This window comes from Eleginops maclovinus, chromosome 17 (genome assembly GCF_036324505.1).
Source record: "Eleginops maclovinus isolate JMC-PN-2008 ecotype Puerto Natales chromosome 17, JC_Emac_rtc_rv5, whole genome shotgun sequence".
Lineage (NCBI taxonomy): Eukaryota > Metazoa > Chordata > Actinopteri > Perciformes > Eleginopidae > Eleginops > Eleginops maclovinus.
In genome coordinates, this window is record NC_086365.1 from 7,115,057 (window position 1) to 7,139,048 (window position 23,992).

The window sequence follows — 23,992 nt, forward strand, 5'->3', positions numbered from 1 at the left end:
GACCAGGAAAGGGGAAAAGCAACATGAAAGAATGATAGAGGAGAAAGCAGGGGGATGACCTAGTTAGATACGAAGAGAGAGAGAGAAAGCACCAGAGAAAAGGTGGGGGGAAAGAGGTGAGAGGAGGGAGCTGTGTGCCAGCCTCCCCAACGGGGTGGGGACCCGCTGGGCCATCTGGCGGTCCTGTAATTGAGTTGGGACTTTGCACCTGAGCGGCACACCTACAAAGAGATGGTCGTAGCAAAGAAAAAGGGAGAGGAAGCATGAAGCAGTGTATTGTCCCACAGCGTAGTGAAGGTGGGAAAACTGTGATGGGTTGGATCAGCCGACACCGTAGTGTCTACTACTTATTATTTATTTTCTAAAATAGGCATATTGCCACACAGAGCTGCATGAAAAGAACTGTAAAAAATTGAAGAAAATAAAGAAATCAGGATTAATTTGACTGATATTGCGATGACGAAATTGGAGGGATCGATCATTATTGAACCATCATTCTGATCATTATAGAAAAATATATTAAAATGATCAGGATTTTTTAAAAGATGATTCGTACCAAGGAAAAGTGTTTTCTTAAGTCCGTAGGGTACAAGTTCAAAATATAGCGTTTCCTGCGATTTGAGTATTGCCCTAGTCCATGTTGCAATTATGATAAAAATGCCATTAACTTTTGCAGCCCTACACCAATTCAGAATGCTGAAAGATATAATTTGACACTTAATTAAGAGTAGAGACTACTTGTAAGAAAAAAGCACAGCCATTTTGTGCAAAAAAACCCAAAACATTATTCAAAGCTGACGTCCAAGTAGGTCATAAAAGTGTCATATATATTTGTGTTGCAGTGGATATACCGTATGATTACATACTGATGACTACTCTTGGAAAGGTAAAAAGGTCATCAAGGCAGTTAGGTTTTTCCTTAAAGATAAATAAGCTCTGATATACTCGCTCTTCGAGTGGGCCCCCTGCTGTGAGCTGCTGCAGACACTGAAGATAATATGTAAGTTGTCATCTTGTGCTTGAAGAGGCAAGTAGTCATTAAGGTGCAAATATGAGCTGAATTACAATTTTTCATTTTCGCCAGTGATGTGAGGCGATGCCTGGTGCGAGAAGCGTGGCAGGCTCCATGGGTGTTCCTCCACACACACCATCGCTTTCCATTTGACATTTTTTTCGGGAGATTGAGAAGCATTAGCCGTACACGATCCTTAAGAGAAAAAGCGTCGAGCACTATTGTAATCCAGATGCATGTCTCATTCAGAAAGGTCTCTAATTCTCTGGAAATGTTATCATTTACATAACAATTTGCACCCACTGCCTGCTGCATTCTGCATGGTAATTATTCCTATATTACACATCCTTGTACAAGCTCGCTAAACCACCATGTCTGTCCCTCACGGTAGACATAAGCTCGCTAGGAATTATTGAGTGAAAGCCTATGTGCGCCCCCCCATCCCGGCACGATCGATTATTGTTCTTTGGAGGATGGCTCCCACATGCACTCTGCAGAGCAACATTGTGCTCCCTAAAAGTCCTCGCCTGTGTTGAAGTATCTCTATCATTGCCAAGCGTGTCTCTCAATGGCTCAGCCCCCACACTACCCTTGCAGCGTTTCAAAGGGTGACCAAAGGGAGGCTGAGTGAACATGGACATGCGTAGGCGTGTGAGCAACAAAGGGGGAGGTTGAGAGGGGCCGAGGTAACCAATGGCAGCTTTGTTCGTGGCAGGAGAAGGTTCATTGCCACTCTTTACACAAAGTTAAATCACTGTTACAGTGGTGTTTCTCTCTTTGGGTTTAAGTCTATAATATCTGTCGGTAACAGACTAAGATGTTGTGTTAGCGGAGTGTTAAAATCACAGCTGCAGAGCGCGGTGATTAGCTCTCGCAGTATGTTGGGAAGGAGCAGCCAGTTATCCTGAAAAGATGTTTGAGCACCAACACAATGGATTTCAACTTTATTTCAAAATGCTGATTCTCCCAAACAACACATTATTTCAGTTGAGTGGAGCTGTGTGCTGAAGTGACATTTCTGCAGAACCTTGAAAACCCATCATTCAGTAAGTTAAACAGGATAAGACCCACTTGATTATACCATTAAAAGCAGCGTAATGTTTGACATAGTATCACATTTTTAAGTATCACCTTGGTGAAAATTCATAAAAAGGGTTATAAAAGAAAAATTGGCTCCCACTTCAAGTTAATGACTCAGGTTACTTCAAAGAAATACATTCACGTAGTGTATTTACTGCATTCGATGGCTAATCAATTCGGCACAAATGACTTTCTTTTGTTTCTAAAACCCACTGACTGCTTTGCTGTTGACACCAGTCTCAACAGTAGCAGAGTTAACCTAGATTTCACAGAAACGTTGTTGTTGCTGGTTGCCAGACTGAATTCCCGGATCTTGCCCCCCCACCAACTACAATCAGAGCTAGTTAAACAAAGGATAATGCTTCTACACAACTACTCAGTGCCCAAGATCATTGTGAAGCTAATAATCCATCAGCTTTGTCTACATGAACTCAGGAGACTGAAACGCTGGAAGAAAGTGCCACGATACAGTTGAATTTGAATTTCAGCTCTGAAAATGTTCCTTTTTTTCATGTTTTTAAAGAGTATATTAGGATGAACCGACTCTTTGAGGCCTAGAAACGGATATCATTAGAGGCTCTTCTGAGGGAAACATTTAGATTTTTCAATTACCTTTCTGCAGCGCAATTCCCTCTAAGAAACAATATTATTCATGGAAAATTTAACTTTAATGAGTACGGCGCTGTGGCAGAGGAGAGGAGTTAGGCATTTCACCTTCACTGTGCACTAGTGGAACAACTCCACAACTTTAGTATGTGATTATCTTCTTAGATTGCTACAGTGACACAGCCAAATTACAACATGCACAGAAGCAGTGGACAATAAATAGTTCCTGTCTAGAGGACATTTGTCACGGTACTGCAGCTTCAACCGGCAGTCTTGCGTGAATGATCCTAAGTAATACAGAACACTGGGAGTAAAGGATGCCTGTGTTAACTAACAGTCATTTAATTAGTTTGATTGCCAGGATTGTTGTTGGTACTTTTTCAATTGTACATTTTTTTAATGCATATATAACATTAGTTTTAATTTACAGTATTCATATAACATGTTTGTTCAGCCTCCCAATTTCAAACACGCTGTTTATGCATTAAACACATAGCTAAAACTTCCATTACATAATAATAATAATAATACATCTATTTATAGTGTATGAAATAAAATGAGGATCCAACTATTTTTCTGTTTTTTTGTATCAATCTATAATGCTAAATATTCACTTTATCAAGCTGAAGTGTCCAAATGTTCTCTTTCTTTATTATTAAATGAAATGTATTAAAACCTCTTTGCATTATGCACCGCTGCTCAGAGAAATCAATACTTTATGATGATCAGTTTTCATCATTTTTAGACATTTAATACAAAAAGTTTACTCATCAGTTTGTTTTGAGGCTCACATTACACCATCAAGCCATAGAGTATTTATTGTCATACCCTTTGTGTTGCCTTAAGGCAGTATGGAAATACATTAGTAGAGGTGGGATGTAACTAAATACATTTAATCAAGTACTGTACTTAAGTACAATGTTGGGATGCTTGTACTTTAGTTGAGTATTTCTATTTAATGCTACTTTGTGATTCTACTTCTACAATTCAGAGGTAAATCATGTACTTTTACTCCACTATATTTATTCACTACCTTAAGTTACTTTCCATATTTGGATTATTGATGTGAAACATAATCAACACTTAAATCAGACTTTAGTTCCACCTGGAGTAAATTCACAAGCTACCCTGCAGTATACAGAGTCATTACAACTAGCTGCACCTTTACCAGCTCTGAGAACATTTTAATGATCAATCATTATAATCAGAATCTGAGTGCTTCTTTGACCCCCCGGGACATACTGTGGAAATGTATTGTTCATTGTGAAGTGATGATTAACATGCGCAAATCAGTAATAAACATGACTGTATCCACATAAACAGCACACACACACACACACACACACACACATACAGCACCGGTTAACATTACCGATACATGGTTTCCTCTTCCCTCCTCACAGAAACACCTGAATGTAAAGTAAATACACCTGCTGTGTGCAGAGAGCAGGGTGTGATAAGAAGTAATCTTCCTTTCCTTTAAACATTATTTACTGTACTGACTTCCCCAAGCCCCCATTTTCAATTAAGCCAGCAGCAGTGCCAGGGTTTACTGCCTGTGTTGTACGACAGTAATAAATAATCATTTTATCATTCTATCTTTGCTCTGTGATGCTAATCTGGAGTTTAAGCAATGAGTGATTAGCTTTGTTCTGAATTCAGCGTGCTGGCCAATTCATTCTGGACCCCAGCTGATGTTTACCCAGCCTGAGCCAGCAGCTGCTCACACGCTCTTGCCTCTGACATGCATCTGTCACAGCGGCAAGGAAAATAAATCTAAGCCACTCTGTTTCTCCTCATTCCTCTGTTCAGTATCTGCCTGGCTGCCCAGCACCGCCACCATGAGCGAGAGTCGGAGGGAAGCACTGGCGGCGGCGGCGCCCGACTCCACCACCGCCTCCATAGCCAACATGACCAACATGGCCGGCCCAGGCAACGGAGAGAAGGACTTCTCCAAGCTGAAGGACAAGTTCATGAATGAGCTGAACAAAATCCCATGTAAGTATGTCCACTTTCTCCAGTATAAATGTGATGTGGAAAAAGTTAAGCATCAACTTCTTTAATCATGGATTTAGTTGTTTAGCTTAAGTATGAATGAAAACTACTACAATTACCCAGGTAGACCTTTGTCAGTTTGACTGTCAACAGTACATTACTGCACTGAATATTTCAAACATTTCTATTAAATAATTGTATAATATAAACTATTTTGCAGGGTTTACACCTGTCAATGAAGTTGTTTTCTCAGTTGCCTTGCAACAACATGTGATATAATATAATCTATAATTACACTCCCTCCGATTCAAACCACTCAATACACTCAGTGTGATTTTACTCTGACCGTGACTCAAAAATGATTAATCTGCTAAAGAACTTTGGTTGATGACACACAAGACAACATAAAACCCTTGAATATTGAAAAAAGACAGTTGAATCAGGTGAGCAAGAGTCAACAAAATACATCTTGAAAGACTTATTTTCTTACTTGAAGTGTTGAATACACATCTGGCAACAATGGTTCAAGTGTTTGAAATGATCCATAACTGGCTTAATTAATTGCTGTTAGTGATTAGTTCTCAGTTGTCTACTCATTTCCACATCGTAATCTTTCATCCATATACTTCCACAACTCTATGTTTTCGCATAAATAATTTTAACAGCCCTTAGTATATGGTTATCATTTAGGATAGAGCACTGCCTGAAGAGCCAACACTATCAGCGTTCAGCAGAAATCCAAACATAAATATATCCAAATGCTCATGTGCTTTTATAACTGGAAATTGAAAGCTGAATAAAAAAGATCAACAATGTATGGTGTTGTGATTCAGATACAGGACTACTAAGGTTTCCTTTACCTCTCTATTACAGATGTGTGATGTGATATGATATTCCCACCCTATCTTGCAAGGCCTGAAAACCTTTTCAAATCATCTCAACTTTTGACATCTGGAGAAGAAAAACACAGTTCGGTCTTCTTTTGTGTACCCCAGGCTGAAAAGTCATCCGAGAGCTCCCCAATGAATGTCTGTTTGTTACACAGGCTCCTAAATTGCTGTTTTCTCACCTCATTCACTCGATCAAAAGCAGTCTTTGCTCCCCAGTGCTGCCAAGTTAATAATGAATACCCAAAGTCTTGTTGACTCTGTGGAATATCGATACTGTCTGGAGAAAGTCAGGCAGCAGATTTAACAAGGAATATGCAAGAGGAGACGCTGCATGCTCAGCCAATGCTCCTGCAGAGGGTTTTTTCTGCAGGGCTTATAACCCAGTTTAAGCCCTGCAGGCTTTGAGGCTGGACGCAAAAGGCTCCTGACTGGACTAAGTTTTTGCTGAATTTCTGTCCATCAGGATCTGCAGGACATATCTCTGAGCTGGGGATATAGCCTCGGCCCCCGTCAGAACACCAGCAGACTTTATCTCAGTCTTCCTGTCTGCCTTCTTTCATTTTTTTGCTATAAACAGTCGCAAAGATAAAGTTTGGTGAGGTTTACTCATGAAAATAGTTTTTTGGTAGGGGCTAAATATCCTTTTTGATGAGCTGCAAGTCTGCAAATATCAATTATCCACTATTCTGTTAAGCATTTCTCAATTCATCTGTTCATTCAGTCTATCAAATGTAATGAAAGAAAGCCATCATAAGTACAAAACGTATTATATTCAAATAAGAAAGTTGTTAAGCAGCAAATCATCACTAGATAAAATAGCTAGGGCAGAAAATGTTAAAATGCACTTACTATGGGAACCAGATTCAATACATAATCATTTGAACATGATTGTGTTGCCGAAAACAATCATTCCTTCTGCAAGTTGTCTAATCAATTTGTGAATGATAAACACGAGCACACACACACACACACCTTGGTTAGACTATGTAATCACACTAAACCATTTAGTTTCTTCTCTTTGAGCGGAAAGCTTGCCTCTGAGGAAACCAGCGTATTGAATTTGTTAGTAAGTTTTCTAAACACCCAAGGCTTTACTTCCCGATAACACTTAACCTCTGAACACGGAAGCTGTTTGATCCATGACTGCTGGCTCTACCAGCCATTACTGCAAATAACACAGACAAGCATTGACATTTAAGGAAAATAAATATTGGAGTTTCTTTTTTCAGGGGCTTTGTGGTCTGAGGCAGCCAACGGCAATGAAACATTTTAAAAGCTGCAGAAGATAACATTAGAATCATGTTTCCCCTCTGGTGGTCATATTATGCATAATTTCAGATAAGAGAACTTGAAGCTTGCATTGTAAAAAGTAAAATTTTTCTCAATCCATTAGATTTCTAATTCCCTTTTTGTTTATAAGACTGAATCTTTGTGTCTTTTTTTTGCTGTGTCCCACAAAATGACATGTACAAGAAAGCTTTATTTTCTGCACTCTTGGACTAGATTTTATTACAAAACCTTTTTGGGGACTGAAGGAAATTGTCTTATTGCTGACTAAAAGGAGTGTCATACAAGAATACAAAAATTGGGTTTACCAAAAAACCTTTGGAGTGTAACATGATGCAAATGTAAAATACAGAAATATCCATCAGAGCCTGAATGTGTCACAACTTGTTTGACTTTGTGGCGGCTCACAGTCAGCAGACAGCAGAGTTTATTAAAGAGGATTAGGGTGGAGGATCAGCACTCGTCTTTGCCTGCCTGCTGCTCTGGCGACACGCCTGGTCGTCGACTCTCTGCCCTCGCTTTGCAAAAGTTTTGCCTGCAAGGAGACACCATTTGCGGTCTGATCAACCAGCAGCCCCTTCCCTCCAAGTGCAGTCACAGGTCGCCTATCTTCAGCATTTCAGAATCATCAGCAAATTTAAAAGTCAGATATATATGATGAGCTGGTGCTTTTATAAACATGATTACCTTTTCTGCAATTTGCCATCACTTTCCATCCATAGCAAAATATGAGCAGACGTTTAGCCTTCTTTTTTTGTAACACAGGGCTTTGAAGGCTTAAATGATGTCTGGCTATTGGGTAACAGCCATCCTTAAAGAAAGCTCAAATGTTAGTTTTATGCTTATTTTGGAGCTAGCTAAATTTAGGATCACCATACTCAATAGGATTTATCCTCTGGAGATCATAAATGTCTCTACAATTCTTTTTGGGAAATTCATTTAATAATTGTTGAGACATTTCCATTTCTTGTGGCTAAAAACTCATACATATCACACATAATATCATACATTTAGAATGAAACGCTCTTGTAAAATAAGGTGCCACAGATGTGCTGGATTTAGGTCGCTGTAACAAAACAACTTCACAACGTAGGAACAATAAGGACTATCTAATCTAATTATCTCCCAACAGTGCATTCCCCGAAGTTGCTGCTTAAATGTCATGTTCGCCAAACTCCACAATGTAGCCAAATCAGCTGAACTAATGGTGGAATATTAAGTCATTCACTCTAGCAAAAAAAGAGCCGTCCATTCTTCTTTGAGCACCGCATTAGACTCTACTTTTCTCTGTGCCTGGAAATTACAATCAGTGCTCTTCCATCTTGTGTTATTACCTATTGTGGTAAATCCACATTATGCCCTGTTAATGTAGTGTCACTCAGAGGATTTCCAGTAAGTGCATTGTGTCTGTGGGTTTTGATTTTGTAGTAATAATCCGAATAATGGATCAGTCTTTTTTTTTGTATAAGAGGAGAAACTTGAACACATGAATACAGTTTTCTCTATCATCAGTTTCTATGTGCTCCAAGCTGCAGCCATATTGTTCTCCTAAGTAAGCCACAGCGGGGAAAGGGCACGGACAGTGATGCTCTCATAGGCATAACAAGATATAATGTCAAGGTTAATTGACCAACAGGGTCCTGTCACATTAGCTTAGTGTGGGCTGCAGGAAGTGGATATAACCCAGATGCAATATTACCCCCCCCCCCCCCCCCCCCCCACACACACACACACACACACACACACACACACACACACACAAACAAACAAACACACCCTTTAAATCCATCCATCAGCCTCCATCCAGTTCATAAAAGCTTTCTGTCAAACGTAAAGTGCTATTTATTACCAGGGATGTAGAGGAGGAGATGTGCAACAGAAATCCTCTTTAAGAGTTGAGTAAGAGGAGATAAAACTTAATAAGAGTAGCAGCAATCTTTATGACATTAGTTTGAAACATTAATCAATGTCAATGGCAAAGGCCAAAATCATAAATTAGCTTGAAGAAGAGGATACAGTACCCTTTATCCTTGGAACACAACACACTCGAAAAGGTCCAAAGGGTCAGTTGTAGAATGTATAGTACAACAAATGTGACTGACTACACTTTGAAGGTTTCTCCTTGTGTATTGCTCTGGCGCCATTCAGTTTCAGTGTCAGCGCTGAAAAGTGATTTCATCCTTGAGGAACAGCCAACGTGGGTTTCATCATGCGCAACCCACCCATTAGAGGAACTCCATTTACCATGCCATGTAGCTCTTCGGAACAAGAGATAAGTGATCAGAGTTGAAGTGCAGTTGGCATGCTACCCATAATCCCCCTCGCTCTCTCTTTCACTTTTTCAACCCTGTTTCTCTGTCTCTAGAGAGGGAAAGAGAGAAAAGACACTCACACAATGTAGTTAATTAGGGGATGCTTTTATTGCTTTCTGGGACTCAGGTTTCTTTAATTAAGGAACACAGAAGGGCCTTTCACTGGAAGACGCACGCCTGATGAATAAGATAAGGGCTGGGTTCGTGCATTGATTTGCACTGTAACTGGCTAAATTAAATTCCATCAGACGTCGTGAGCTTTCATGAAATGCAGGAATTAGTATAGAGTGACATAAGCATTTTGGGTTCATGAAAGAGAGAGGTAACGCTGTGGTATTATGATTTGGGTATTGTATGTGGGGGAGAAATCTTAGTTCCTTCAGTTTTTGCATAACGCTGTGGCTTAAATTACAAACCTGTCCCTTTTCCGACACTTGCAATAAAAAGACAGTCCTTACCTTACTGTGTTTGCATTTGTATGTGGAAGGTAAATGTATTTTTTCGGTGCTGAAATGTACCACAGTATCCTCTGAGGTATTAGAAACAAATGCTCCCATTTAGAGGTCTCCACTGATCTGCTTTTAATAACGCAGCATACAAAACAAAACACAAAGCAAACTGAAGATATAGCCACAGCGCCTCTGCCAAACCAGGCAGGTAGAAACTTAATTTGTCGATAATGAATTTATCTAAGCTATCTAGATCAGCTACAAACAATTTCACAGACCACCATTTGGATGGCCAACTTGTATAAATCAATTCTACTGCCAGTTGGACTAGTAATCTCTAGGAAAAATGCATGTTTTTCTCACCTTCCACTGTTACATGTGAATAAGTCACCTATGAAAGTTTTTTAAATCTATATAGTCTGCCGTTTAATAAATAGGGTGGTTCTTAATTGGAATTGGAGATCAGGGGTTCAACGATGAACTCATCTGTAAAGCATAAATAACTGTTTTGTTTATATAGCCATACATTTTGGTTACTTGTAAATGGTCATATGGTTCTAAAAAATTGTCAGTAAAATTGGAATATAAGTTTCAATCTTCAACTTTGATTGTCTTTTCACAAGACTGCCAATGGCAATTCAGTCTCTTTTTATGTTCCTGAGATATAAGCCCAGCCAACTCTCCCTGACCCACAGGTTATCTGCACAACAGTTTCAAGTTTTAAAAGGAAACGCTGTCAGTTTTGGATGGCTCATTGTAAACGAGTCCCATCCAGTGTCACCTCCATCAGCACAGGGCTCCGGGGCGAGGCAGAAGCAGTAGATCCTGAAGTTATTTTAGAGCATCACTCACTGTTTTTCCTTGGAGGAGAGTGCTTATTGATTTTGTCAACAGAGCATCGATTTTTCTCCCCTCTCTCTCTCTAACCTCGGACCTTGGCGCAGAAACCACAGATGAATGCTGGCGAGCAGAAACCCCAGAGAGAGAAAGAAATATACTGGGTCTCTTTGGGGTTTCTCAGATAAAGTCTTCAAATAACTTGGCTAGACTCATCAATTGCTTAGTTGGATTTATGACCACCATTAGGTTTCTCCCTAAAATGAAATTTTCTGTTGAAGAAAATAGATATTTTATTTTTGTGTGTTCGTGCAGAAGTATTCCCTTTGCTTTTCAGAGGAGAAATCAGGGATGGAAAAAATCATGCTCATAAAATTTGCTAATTTTTCTGGTATTCCTCTATTAAAATGGGGGGTGGGCTGCCAGGTGTTTGGTGTCTGCTGAGTAGAATGACATAGCAACAATTATGACTGCTGAAGGGAGAAGTGTGTTGCAAGGTCTCTCATTAGTTTTAGCCCATCTGGACTTTATGTTGTCTTTCAGCTACTCAAAGCAACCAACTTCTCCCCCCATCATTGTGTAAGTGTGTGTGTCTGCTGACTGTGACTGAGAAGGTGTGCTGCGATGGCAGCAGGCTGTCAGAGCTGTCACTGAGTTGTAGAGATGAGAACCTGACAGGCTGTAGGTGACACAGTTGAGGGCTGGTTGTGTAATTTCTCCAGTCAGGTCCACACAGTGCAGTGACAACATATGCTGGAGGAAGATACAGTTGCAATCATTCAACTCCCATTGCACATTAGGTTTATTGGCAAAATATACCATTTCTCAGCTGTTTACAGTAAACAAATTACACATGAAATGTTTAAGCATTTCAATGAAACTAATGCTACAAAGGTTTTTATCCAAATTCAACAAAAACTTTTAATGACTACTGCAGTCTCAAAATTATTCAACCCCTTCATGACAAGCAGCTTCAGAACTTAGTAGAGCCCCCTTTTCCTGTTATGACCTGCTGCCAACATGATGCATAGCCAGACACCAGCTTCTGACAGCGTTCCTGAGGAATCTTAGCCGTTTCTCATGGGATTTGGCCTCCAGTTCAGTAATATTCTTGGGAGTGCTTTATTGCAACCGCTGTCTTCAAATCCCTCCAGAGATTTTCTATGGGGTTCAAGTGAGGCGACTGTGACGGTAGAATCTTCCATTTCTTCTTCCGAAACAAAGCCTTGGTGGACTTGGTGGAGGTTTGCTTGGAATCATTGTCCTGTTGGAAGGTCTAATGAGGCGGAATCTTCAGCTTCCTTACAGACCGCATGACGTTTTCTCCTACGATTTCCTAATACTCTCTTTTTGCACTGTTTTATTTATCTTATTTGCACCATGTATGTTGAGTTGTTGGAGGAGCATGGGACATAAGATTTTCATTGCCAACATATACGTTGTATATGCTGTGCATATGACCAATAAAACCTTGAAACTTGAAACTTGAAACTACTTGGTTGAATCCATCGTGTCCTCCACACGCTGCAGGTTTCCAGTGCCAGAGGCAGCCAATCAGCCCCAGAGCATCACTGAGCAACCGCCATGCTTCAGTGTAGGCAGGGTGTTTTTTTCAGCATATGCTTCATTCTTCTTACTCCAGGGCAAACAGCTGAGAAACTGTATATTTTGCCTCTAAACCTGATGTGCAATGGGAGTTGAATAATTTCGATTGCAAATGTACGACTTAGATCGTCCCTTCTAAGGTCTTAATAACTACTTTACATTACTTACAGCATTGCAAGTCTTCAAAAACACCTGAATTTAGTTTTGTCACATAAATATATTCAAATATTTAAAAGAAATTGTGATTTTAGCACAAACTGATTGGTACATTGTCATAAATAGACTAATATTACCTGCACATGAACACGTATATTAAAAGACTTTAAAAGAAATGTTGAACGTTGTTCAGAAGAAGCTACAAATGGTTTACGAAGAGGCTACCTCCGTATGAACAGATAAAAACAAATACTGCATCACTGTTAAAGTTTATAGACTGAGGAGTTATATGAAAATTGATAGAAAGTTACAATTACCATATAAACTTAAGGTGCATTACAATGACATCGATAAAGGGTTATGCAGTTCTGCTTATTAGTCTTTTTCAGATGTTTTTGGAATAACGATGTGGGTGAAGTTCTTTCAGTGAAGACTGATGGATATGAATTTAGAGAATAGGATGGATACTCTTCAGGTGAAATGTGGATTATAGCTCAAAGAATACCTACCCACAAACAACTGAAAACACCATCAAGAAAGAGTTGGCCTTTGGGGTAAACACATCACAATGAAGTGGCATGGCCCAAAGTAAAAGAAGACTGCTAGTTATTTCAGGTGATCCTAAATCCAAAGTGTAGCCAAAAGGTTATAACACCTGACAAGCTGTGTGATTGGTGATTGGTCGGGCCATCTCATTTCTCTAAAGGGTTTAAACGAAATGTTTTGACAAAGGCATTATTAGTGAGACATTGATTATATGACTGAGAGATCACCAAATTTTAAATTAAAGAGACCCTTTCACTTTTCTTCTCTGCTTTCTGCTGGACTGCAATTTTCAGGTTTAATTTAACCAGCGTGATTGGGCTTTTCTTTTTAGCTGGAGCAGCTCCGCCTCTGAGAAAAAGGATTTTGTTTAAAACTGCAGTCTATCTGTAAGAAATTCTAAGCCTCGAATCCCACACAAAAGAGCCCTTTCATACAGCCTTTTAAAGGTAATGTATGAGCAGGGAGCATGTGAACAATGTGTGTCAAACCCTGTGAATGTGTTTGATTTTCCTGCATCATTGACCTGTCATGGTCGTTTCACTGTTAATGCCTCTAAAGCCCACCCTGTGAAGTGTTCTTCACTCTCAATTCTGTGTTGCCGGTGATTGCCGTGAAAGTGTCAGCCGTCTGAGAATCTTTTGTTTAAATGGCAAGTGGAAAATGCCAACATCTGTTACTTCCACTTAATTGGCTGAAGCTGTTCAGTCGGGTGTTGTCCTGCGACTCAGGTCCGATCGTTAGGAGTCTGAGGAGCTTAGATGCTGATCCAGTGTGTGCCAACCCTGCAATCACACACATTTCTTGACTTTATCTCACTTCAGTCAGTTGCTAGAATAAATCCTTCAAATGGTGCTTTGGCCCAGTTTCAGAAAAGCAGTTTTCTTCTCTTCAACGTTTTATTCCTCCCAGAAGTCTAATCCAAACCTATTCCTGTTTGCTCTGTCCACAGTGCCATCATGGGCCATTGTCTCCATTGCCTTTGTGGCTATCATTCTGGTGTTAGCGTGCTGCTTCTGTGTATGCAAAAAATGGATTTTCAAGAAGAAAAACAAAAAGAAGGGCAAAGACAAGGGCAAGAATGCCATCAACATGATGGATGTCAAAGATGGAGCCAAAACCGAGGTAAGGCTTTGAACTTTTGTAGCTTTCAGAAACACATTCCTTCATTCACGCTTAGTTATTTTATTTTTAATGGATCCTCTGTGCATGACTTTACGCTAAAGTTAAGGACTTTTTGTCAAGAAATGCGTCTCAACTATGTCCAATAATGTTTAGTTTTCTTACATTTTTCGCTCTTTTCTGAATACTCTTTTTCAATGCTTAATCATGACAGATTTATTGATCAAATGTGCAGTTACTCCATCAAGACTTTAGGTTATGTTTGAACCAACAGTATGAAAGTAATTCCTGAGGTAATGGTCGAAAACGTCCTTCTTATTTAATGGGACGGCTGCTACACTGCTGTATGTATTTTGTATGTCTTATTTGGTAGTTGTTGACAAAGAAATACATACAGTATTAATTAGTAAGATATGTTAACATTGTATTAAACAATAATGCAGTCAAACTACATGAGAGCTAATGGAAGCCATTTAAATGGCCATTTCCAAACTCTCTTTTTTTGCTCCTAATTTTTTGTTCCTGTGAGTGTTTCTTTTGGTCATATGAGGACCTGCTCACATGTTGAAGAGTGTGAGTAACATTTGGCGTGTAATGAAGTGGTATCCACCCTGAGAAATGACATCACCAAACCATAAACAAATAGGAGGCAATGTAATTAAGCGCTACCTTTTAACAGTACAGAACGGAATAGTAGTGAAACCCTGACATTTCAAATGGAGTCAGCACACTAATTGCTCCAGTGGAGAATCTTTATACCGCCGCCCTCGGTGGAATCATGTACAAAGAGTGTTTAATTTGTGTTTAACACCTCTGCTATGAGAGGCGGATTCGAATGTAGACCAGTGACACTGTTTTCATACTTTATGATACTGTAGAAGGCAGTATAAATAAGATGTTAAAAGCTAAACACTTTATTCATTTTTCTAATGTAACATACACTCAGATTGCCGCGATACAGCACTTTACCTTTCTGAGGAAACGTTTGACCCTTAATTTCCAATATTCTGGCTGCCTTAGAACGTTTTTTTGGTTTTTAAATGGCCATTAATCAAAATGAATAACCTAATCTCTGAGAATGGTGAATCTGCCACTTCCGAGGCAGGCGGTCATTTCTCCTGGTGAGCCCAGACTCTGGTGTGTTAACTCCTGTGTGTGGTTGTTTTAATTTGTGTTTCTTCCTTCTATGTCCTCCTTATCTGTGTTGTGTCTGATGACTGTTCGGGATGGTCACTGGCGGTAGGTTCCCAATTGCTGTTGGATCTTCTTAAGCCTGCTGCTCTGATGTTTTCTTTTTTGTAGCCTCTTGACAACAACTTACTCCCATAGAACCAAATATATGTAACTATGCATTCAGTACATGTATATCTACTGTATATATGTGTGTACAACCTGCATATGCACATATATATAAATGAAAGAAACACTGGGTGCAATGCATTGACAAGGTTGAACCATGCTGATTTTGTGCCAAGCTGAAGTCTGCTGCCTTTTGAATCTTTAATTTACATACCACGCGAGTGGCGGCGAGCTATCGTAGAATGATTGAGAGGCTCTACAAGTAAAAGTTCTTTTGAAACTGGCGATGAAAGGGAAGCTTTTGACTTGCAGTAGAATTTGCATTCACATCTGTCAACCCGGGTGAAAAGGATCACAGACATCCTGGAGAACAGTTGCGTACAAATTGGATTAACCCTATACAATCATGAAAATTACCTGTTTGATAAATTAGGGGATTTAATTTCCTCAATCATTTTACCCTGCTTCATTTTTTTACGTGTCCTTTAAAAATACTAAATTCAGATTTTCTCACAAAAGGCAGAGACCAAAGTGGCTCACCGCAAAAAATCAAAAGCAATCAGTGTTGTTCAGCCTTTTGCTTTCACATGAGCTACTTGACAAACTAAAACGAGCAGGCCTGATGTACATTACAACCCCCTTTACCAACACCTACCCCCCCACCGCTGGCATGATGCTTCTAGCTACCATCGGCGTAGGGGATAACATAAAAGCTTCAGGGGTGATGATGACAATGCCACTGTATGTCTTGAGGGTGTAACCAGATTTTGGGGAATGGGGGAATCACGCAAGAGCACTGGTTTGAACAGCGAATGCTCTGCATGCCTAACAGAAAGAGACGTCTTGGAAGGCAACTTTTGATGCTGAATGAATGACCTTGAGAGCTAGTTTTTTGCCTCTTCAATCGCATGTTGGTCTTAAAACAAAGTCCTCCACCTCCACCCCTCCTCCCCCACACACACACCACCACCTGCTATCCTTACCTCAGTGCCAGGATAGCCAAAGGGCAGTGGTGGAATAAGTACTCACATCTTTTACTTAGGTAAATGTAATGATACCACAAGCTAAAGTAAATCACTCAAATCATGACTTAAGTAAAAGTACAAAAGTATAAGCATCAACATATACTTAAAGTACCAAAACTAACTTCGCTAAGAAGAGTTTTTGGTGTAATATGTATTATATTACTTGATTTTATTTACTGATCCATTAATGTTTAAATCATTTTAATAATGTAGCTGGTAAAGGTGGAGTTAACTTTAATAATTGCCAGGTAACTTAATCCACTCTACCACGGAATAATTCATCATCATTTAATTTCTTTTTGTATTATTAATACGAACCTGCAAAGTAACTCATTTTGTGAAATACACATAGTAAGTAAAAATAATACTTGCATTCATAGTGTAGAAAAGAATGAAAATACTCAAGTAAAGTAATAGTATCATACACACGTACAATACTTGAATATTTGAACTTAATTACCTTCCACCACTGCAAAAGGGAAACTTCCCCCTCACTCCACCACTACAGACTCTTCCCAGTTGATATGCCAGAGACTTGATCTGCCTACTTCCAACTTTTCCAGAGACGTCTTCTCTCCTTCTTTCTGTCCTCTCTCTCCTCTCCTCTCCTCCTTCTTCTCTGGCGAAACCTTCCTCCCTTTAGACAGACACACCCAAAGATTAATAGAAAGCATCACCAAGGGATCAGTCGAGGAGCTTTAGTGCATCATAGAGCATGTCCTGGTGTTAACTGCTATGGTGTTTTAGTGCTTGCTTCCCCCCCTGTTTTCCCCCCTTACACATCATAAAACAAGTGGCAGCTTTTACAGGAGTAGGTCCGCTGGCAGGACCTGTGCAGGGACTGGCTGGCTAGGTGCTAGCGCCATCAACAAACAGGCGGCACTGACTCTTGGTGGGTGTCTCCTTCAGGCCTTGAAGGATGAGGAGGATGCGGAGACAGGGCTGACTGAAATGGAGAAAGAGGAAGAGCCCAAGGAGGAGCAGAAACTGGGCAAATTACAATACTCCCTGGATTACAATTTCACCGAGAATACGGTAAGGCTCTGTTCTCCGAATCTCTCTGTGTGTGTCGTTGTTGCGAAAGGTCCTCCTTCGTAAGTACTGTCATACCAAACTTCTGACTGGGTCCAACTTTTCATCTCTCCAGATATTAAACAGGACCCAACCAGGTTTTGCACAACATTCTCCTTCTGCTGTAAACACAGTTTGTACACTGAAGCTTGAGAGCAATCTCTCAGGGATTTCATGGTGGTCGAGTTTGTGCATTTGCTACTGAGCTTTGTAAAAGATATAGCGCACTATTGGGATTTAGTATGCTTCTGGTTTTGTTTGTTCTTTGCTTTCTACATGATTGAAAACAGCCCCTGCAGATACCCATCTGCTTTATTTTTCCAGCAGCTGAGTTTTAAAAAAGCTGAATGAGGAAGCACATCAACTTCCTGGCGCCAGATGTTGTGTGACAGATAATAGACACGCTGCGTGAACACAGCGCTGTCCCTCAACGGGCTAGCTAACTCCCCATTATAAACATAACTGACAGCCAGAGATTACACAGTAACACTGCTGCTATACACACAGGCAAAGGTACCTCTCACCTATCTACACAAATAAACTTTGATTGGTACAAAAATGTTGTAATGCCGTTTGCCGCCCTTGTGATATCAACATTTGTTGCACTTGACCTGCGCAATACTCATCAAAGCACAGATTGTAGAGTCATAATAATGCTAATAGCATTCAACACCATTAGTGTGCAGTCAACCATTTCTTTTTGGGAAGTATTGAGCCATTTTATAATATATAATGTGGACAGAATTACATTTTTACAAAGGGATCTGTCATTTAGTGGGAGGCCGCGACAGGTCTCGATTACACTGGTAATAAGCTCCACTGTGGAGCTAAAGTGTAATGAATGGATGACAGTTTTCACATTTTGTGGCAGTGACCTGGGAGTAGTCGTGCGTGGCTCGATGCCGCTGAAGTTAGAGAAGCTCATAGAAAGACCTAAAACACAGCCTAAAACCCGACCAGGCAGCTGGTAATCTGACCCATTTGTAGTGACAGAACCAGGCTTTCAGGAAATATATATTTTTATAATCCTCAGGCTTTGATGCCCACGCTATCAATGCTACCACCCTAGAAAATAACTGACACAGGTGATTGATTTATTGCCTTGGATGAAGTTTTTTTTGTTTCTATAAAGGGGAAGGCTTGTGTGTAAAAATTCTAAAGACATGGCAGCTGAGGCAGAACAATGTGCCTAGTCTAAGCATAATTTTCAGTCAGGGACGATACTCAATCACAGCTAAACACGAACATGGTACTCTTGAGTCTCTCCATAATTTTTGTTCAGATGAAAATGTGTTTGAACCCTGAGTCCCCTCAGTGATTGTCATACTTGATGATTAAAGGACAAGATTCAAGGGCAGAGAATTCTTTATTTGAAATGTGTTGTCTGACTTGTTTAAAGGCAAAAGTGTAGCTATATTTACCGAAGGATACAGTCAAGGTGATACCAATTTTCCATAAGAATTCAGTGCCAATGCCTCATGTAGTATGCCCTTAATAAGGTCGGGGAGATAAATGGTGGTCATGCATTTTTAACCATCATATTTGTGATTTCAGTTCGAATCCCATTACAAACCAAAACTCGATATCTTCCCTTTGCCCCCAAAATATATTTCCGGGATATAGTAACTTAACCATTACCAGAAACCTTTCCTAATTTAAAGGACACCTTATCTGTTGTGCAGTTGCAGTGCACATATACTGTATAACACTAAATAAAGAGAGATAAAAGTCAAACGTTATTGTCATTAAATGTGTTTTTTTCAGGGCTGTCAGATATAAATCTTAGTCTGAAGCCTGGGGAGGAGGTCTTCTTATTGCGGCTTTGTATCCAGCTAATTCTTAAGAAATATTATGTCAAAGGTAAGGGGGGATGTAAACTGCCTGTTAATATAAAGGTGCTTTTGGATCTCTGGAAACTATGGGACTTTTGGTGAAATTAAATTAAAGCTGTTCCCAATGTTTTACATATAGATTTCTCATGCAAATTTGTCTTAAAAAATAGGGAAAAAATGCCTGTTAAGCTTCTGCCCTTAGCCCTAATAAATAATAAATCCTAGGAATTGCTAAAGATGCTTGCCCTTAGTAGCCTGAGAAATCTGTATTTAAATGTTCCACCCTGCCAAAAGATAAGTGGCAAACTCTGGTTTGTGTGTGAACACAGTCTGAAGCAGAGACATGCAGATTAATGTCAGGTCCTCATGGCAAAGAGTCTCAGCTTTGTTTTTGTCTGTTAACCGCCACAAATGGCTGCTTCCCCTGGCGTTGATGACTCCGGGTTTAAACACTAATGAGACAAAAGGTTTTGTAAAAGATCCAAATCACTCGGGGAGCGGCGATGCAGCTACATCAGCCAATACACAGTAAATGAACCACAAAGAGCCCCCTCAGCAGGCGGAGAATTATAATCTCATTCCTACTTTCAACATCATTACCATATTCATTGCTCTCTTTCAGGTCAAGACCAGAGCTATTGCATTGTGTCCACTCAGAATATATGAAATCTCGAGTCGAAATTATTTACAAAATTTCATTTATTTCAGATTTTCCCCCTAGACAGTTTATTTCTGAAAAAAAACAAAGCTTGTTCGGTTAATATGAGTCAGGACAATAACTATTGGTCTTCTTTGGAAGTGTGTGTATGTGTGTGTGTGAAGTGGTCACAGCAGAGCCATGATGCATTTCGGACTAAGCAGTCTGCGATAAGCTGCCAAAGGCTGAATCACCATCCTGCACCCATTCTGGTCAGCGTGCTGCTCACTGGAGAGTAACACACACACACACACACACACACACACACACACACACACACACACACACACACACACACACACACACACACACACACACACACACACACACACACACACACACACACACACACACACACACACACACACAGGGGGCCTGAGTCCTAAGTTAAACAGAATCACACAGATGTGCAAACACACAGCAACAGGTATTTATTTTAGTTGGTGTGATGTTCAATCATCAGGAGTTAATAATAAAGGTTTAATTAGTTGGTTATTTGACTTAACTATAGTGCTGAGAAGTGAGAAGAGCCACTGGTATGTTAGGTGTTTTTGAAACATTGTTATTTTATAATACCAAAATTAATGTATCAATAATTTATAAACGTTTCCCAAATGTCCTCTTCTCTGTAGAGAATTGAGCAGACGATGGAGTAGAACTGTGTGAATGTGTGAGAATTCTGTTGCATTAAAGTTTCATTTATTGGAAAAGAAAAAAATGCCAAGTAGTAAGCAGCTTCTCAGATTTGATGATCTCTCAAAAAGGAGAGGTTGACATCGTCAAGATTATATATGTTTCTGTAGGTGGCGCTATTTAGAGGCTTCGCTTTCCATAAAATATCACTGAAAAAAATGCTTCTGCAGCTTCATTACGGTTCCAACTTTAATGATTAATTGAGAAAGAAATGTATATTATATTATTTGTTTACGTTAAAAGCTCTGGCTATAAAGTGTTAATGGGATTTAAGTTGAGTTGGACACAATTAGCTAAAGCTGCTAACTACAAATCAACATTTCCAACCACGTCCTGCTTCATCTGTCTTCCGAAACGAAAAGATAATGTGACTGTTGCTGATGGATGGCTGAAAATCAAAATGACAGCATGCAAAGATTGATTGCTACACTTAAAATCCTAGAGCCACTTCTCAGCCCTAAAAAAGCATGGTTAAACTTAGGATCAGGTAAACGACAGCTAACATAATTGTAAAGTTGATTGTGTTTACCCTTTGATGCATGTAAGAGATCCTAATAAGCACCATGCAGGTGCACATTTATTGAAGTTGTATTTATGTTAAAGGGAACCATTGAAATCATGACAGTCTCATTTCCGTGTTTGCAGAAAATGTTGTGCATAACCCGGGATCATTAATGAATCAATAAAACTCCATCCTTTCCATGATAGTCTTGTGTCGTGTTCACTATTGTGTGGTGAATACTGTGTAAGTGTGTGTGTGTGTGTGTGTGTGTGTATATGTGGTACATTAACTCCATCTCATGAAGACCTTTCCCTACTGGAATCACACCAACATCTAACGCAGATCTGTAGTACTGTTACTTAGACTGTAAAATAACATTACTAACTGGTGTCGTGCCCCTGATTTTAATAACCCCCTGAAACTGGCTAGTGCGTGTTTCCTTACTTAAAGACTGAGATGAAGAGATGGGTCACATAAGTTCCATTTAGCCTATTTGGGTTTGAGTTATGTCAACAGAGAAATTGTCTGGGGAAAACTGCTCTGATGGCAGAAATAATCTCATTAGTCCAATTAAACATTAATGCGTGTAAACAAAATGCCAGAGTTCCTAAAGCTCAAGCATCAAAAGGAAGCCAACGAGCATAAGAAGGAAAGCTAAACTGTGAATTAAATAAAAACATTTCAGAAAATGACAAACATCGACCAATATCCAGAGCTAAATGTACTATGCTGTAAAAGCTTTCTAACCTGTCGGCCCAGTATGATACCGGCAAAAATCTATCCAATCAATCAATGTACATTTGCCTTTATCGGCAGGAGTCTGCATTACTTGAGTTAGGATTTATTTGTCATAAGACTGTTTCCAAGGTTAAGAATGAACGTTGATGCTGGCCTTAATTCAGTACATGGATTCATTGTTTTTTTAATCTCCACAAATGTTTTCTTTTGAATGATGCTTGACAAAAAACTCCACTAAAACTTTGGCTTTAGGAGCAGCTCTGCTTCTGACAATTCTGCAGCATGTCCAAATCCTAACATTGTTCAGTCAGAAAAAAGTTCAGTCTAAACATGTCTCTCTCTAACGTTGGCTTTCCCTCAAATTGCTGGTTATTTGCCTTATTGCAGTAACCAACTGGCGCCATCTTCCACTGTTTCCTACTTATTACTTATTTATCACGTTGTCACTGGTAGCAGCACACAGTTGCTGATGCCTCTGTGGCCTGGTGGGCCTCCAGATTGCTGCTTGATGGCTGCCTGATAGCAAGTTGATTGACTGACTAGCTGTTCTCCTGAGAGGCCTCTGAGTAGAGACTCTGACTGGCAGGTCAATCAGCCTCCCGGGCCCCCCACTGTGGTTATCAATTATCCGCCCTATGTGAAGAGAAACAGTCCTCTCATTCCTGCTCTGACACATCCTGACCTTTAGACACTCAACAGCCGCTGTCAGCATTTGCACACATAACCTTTAATATTGCTGCTATATCCCAGGAAATATGACACTGAATCATCTTTAAGCCACCATTAAAAGTAATTGATTTCTACTGATATCCAAAGACAAGACAATAGTCCGTAATGTGTTAAGAATTTAAAGAAGGGCTGCACGGTTTAGAAAAAAGAACTTGACTTTCCAATGGCGATATGATTCACTATAAAGTGTGCGGACCTAACTAAGAGATAGACTTTACTTTTACACATATATCTGTGAGGATGTTGGTGAGATGAAGGTGCTGCTCTGGCAATTTGGATTAGTGGACAATCTGACATGCCGTCCCTCACTTTTTTCACCCTTTGTGTTTCACTTTTAGCTCATGGTGGGGATCATCCAGGCCGCAGAGCTGCCTGCTATGGACATGGGTGGCACATCTGACCCATACGTAAAGGTCTACCTGCTGCCGGACAAGAAGAAGAAGTTTGAGACCAAAGTCCACAGAAAGACCCTCAATCCCACTTTCAATGAGCAGTTCACCTTCAAGGTACACCTCACAACTCCACTTGCTTCTGCCTGATGCTCGGAAAGCTTTGCTCATTTCAAGTCACTTTGTTGTAGCTGGAGATCTTTTGGTTCCACTGACAATCTGATTTGCATGCAGCCGTGAATGCTGGGAAGGTGTGGAGACAGTAACCAGCTGGCACATTAACACGCTCCTGACAGAATATTTCTCACACACACAGTTGCACACACACACACGCTGAGGCTCAGTGTGATTGGGATTAACACAGGCAGATGCACCGCTACACCCTGGCCCTGCCTCGGCCATAATAGATGCATGGCTGTCGCTCAGCTGTGGAAAAAGTTTTGTTATTCACCCAACAGTGAAGAGCGCAGGTGTTTTGTGTTAGGTTAAGCATAATGTGATGTGATATCCATCTCAATACAAGGCTTATTTTTGTACATATTTTTCATAATGCTTGATTCCGAATGTGTGGGGGAAAGACAGGACAAGTGATTATAAGAACTGTCAACAAGAAAGAGAGGATTTAATGAGATAATGTCAGGAAAAAAACAGGGAGTCTTATCTTTCCCTCACTCTTTTCTTGTGTTGTGACAAGTCATTTCCATTTAATACCTAAAATCAAAGGTAATCATGGATCAAAAGTACCCACCTGTATGTTACCCATCCCAGGTGGCAGGCCTGATAACGTTGTCTCTCAGGGCAGGGGCTGGAGGAGTAGTGATTGATGACACCCTCTCTAAAGACACGCACCTTACCCTGCTTTGCATTTAAGATGGCTGACAGTTTTGGACTAAATATATGAAATTGAATGTTTATTTTAAATATATACACAACACAACTTCTGATATTATCCTGTCCTATACAACAAAGCAGCCAACCAAGGCATCTCCTATAAGAATGGGTTGCATTACATACCACAGATGTTCCTGGTAAGTCAGTAAGAATCATTTTGTGTTTTTGTTGACTTATAAATAAGCCATGGCCAAGGTTCAAAGACACAAATCCTGTAGCCTTCGCTCATCAA

At 40.0% G+C, this 23,992-nt stretch overlaps 1 protein-coding gene across 7 annotated transcripts in view; it reads left to right on the forward strand.

Moving 5' to 3' along the window:
• syt1a (synaptotagmin Ia) overlaps window positions 1-23,992 on the forward strand; it is a 143,056-nt gene that overhangs the window by 100,726 nt on the left and 18,338 nt on the right. For 6 of the 7 annotated variants that reach the window (XM_063905023.1, XM_063905025.1, XM_063905027.1 and 3 more), the window contains 4 exons: window positions 4,511-4,696; window positions 13,725-13,897; window positions 17,128-17,253; window positions 22,819-22,986. In XM_063905023.1, the coding sequence (XP_063761093.1) occupies window positions 4,540-4,696; window positions 13,725-13,897; window positions 17,128-17,253; window positions 22,819-22,986 (624 nt within the window). In that variant the 5' untranslated portion in view covers window positions 4,511-4,539. The remainder of the gene's footprint in view (window positions 1-4,510; window positions 4,697-13,724; window positions 13,898-17,127; window positions 17,254-22,818; window positions 22,987-23,992) is intronic. The other variant, XM_063905029.1, reaches the window with a different exon arrangement.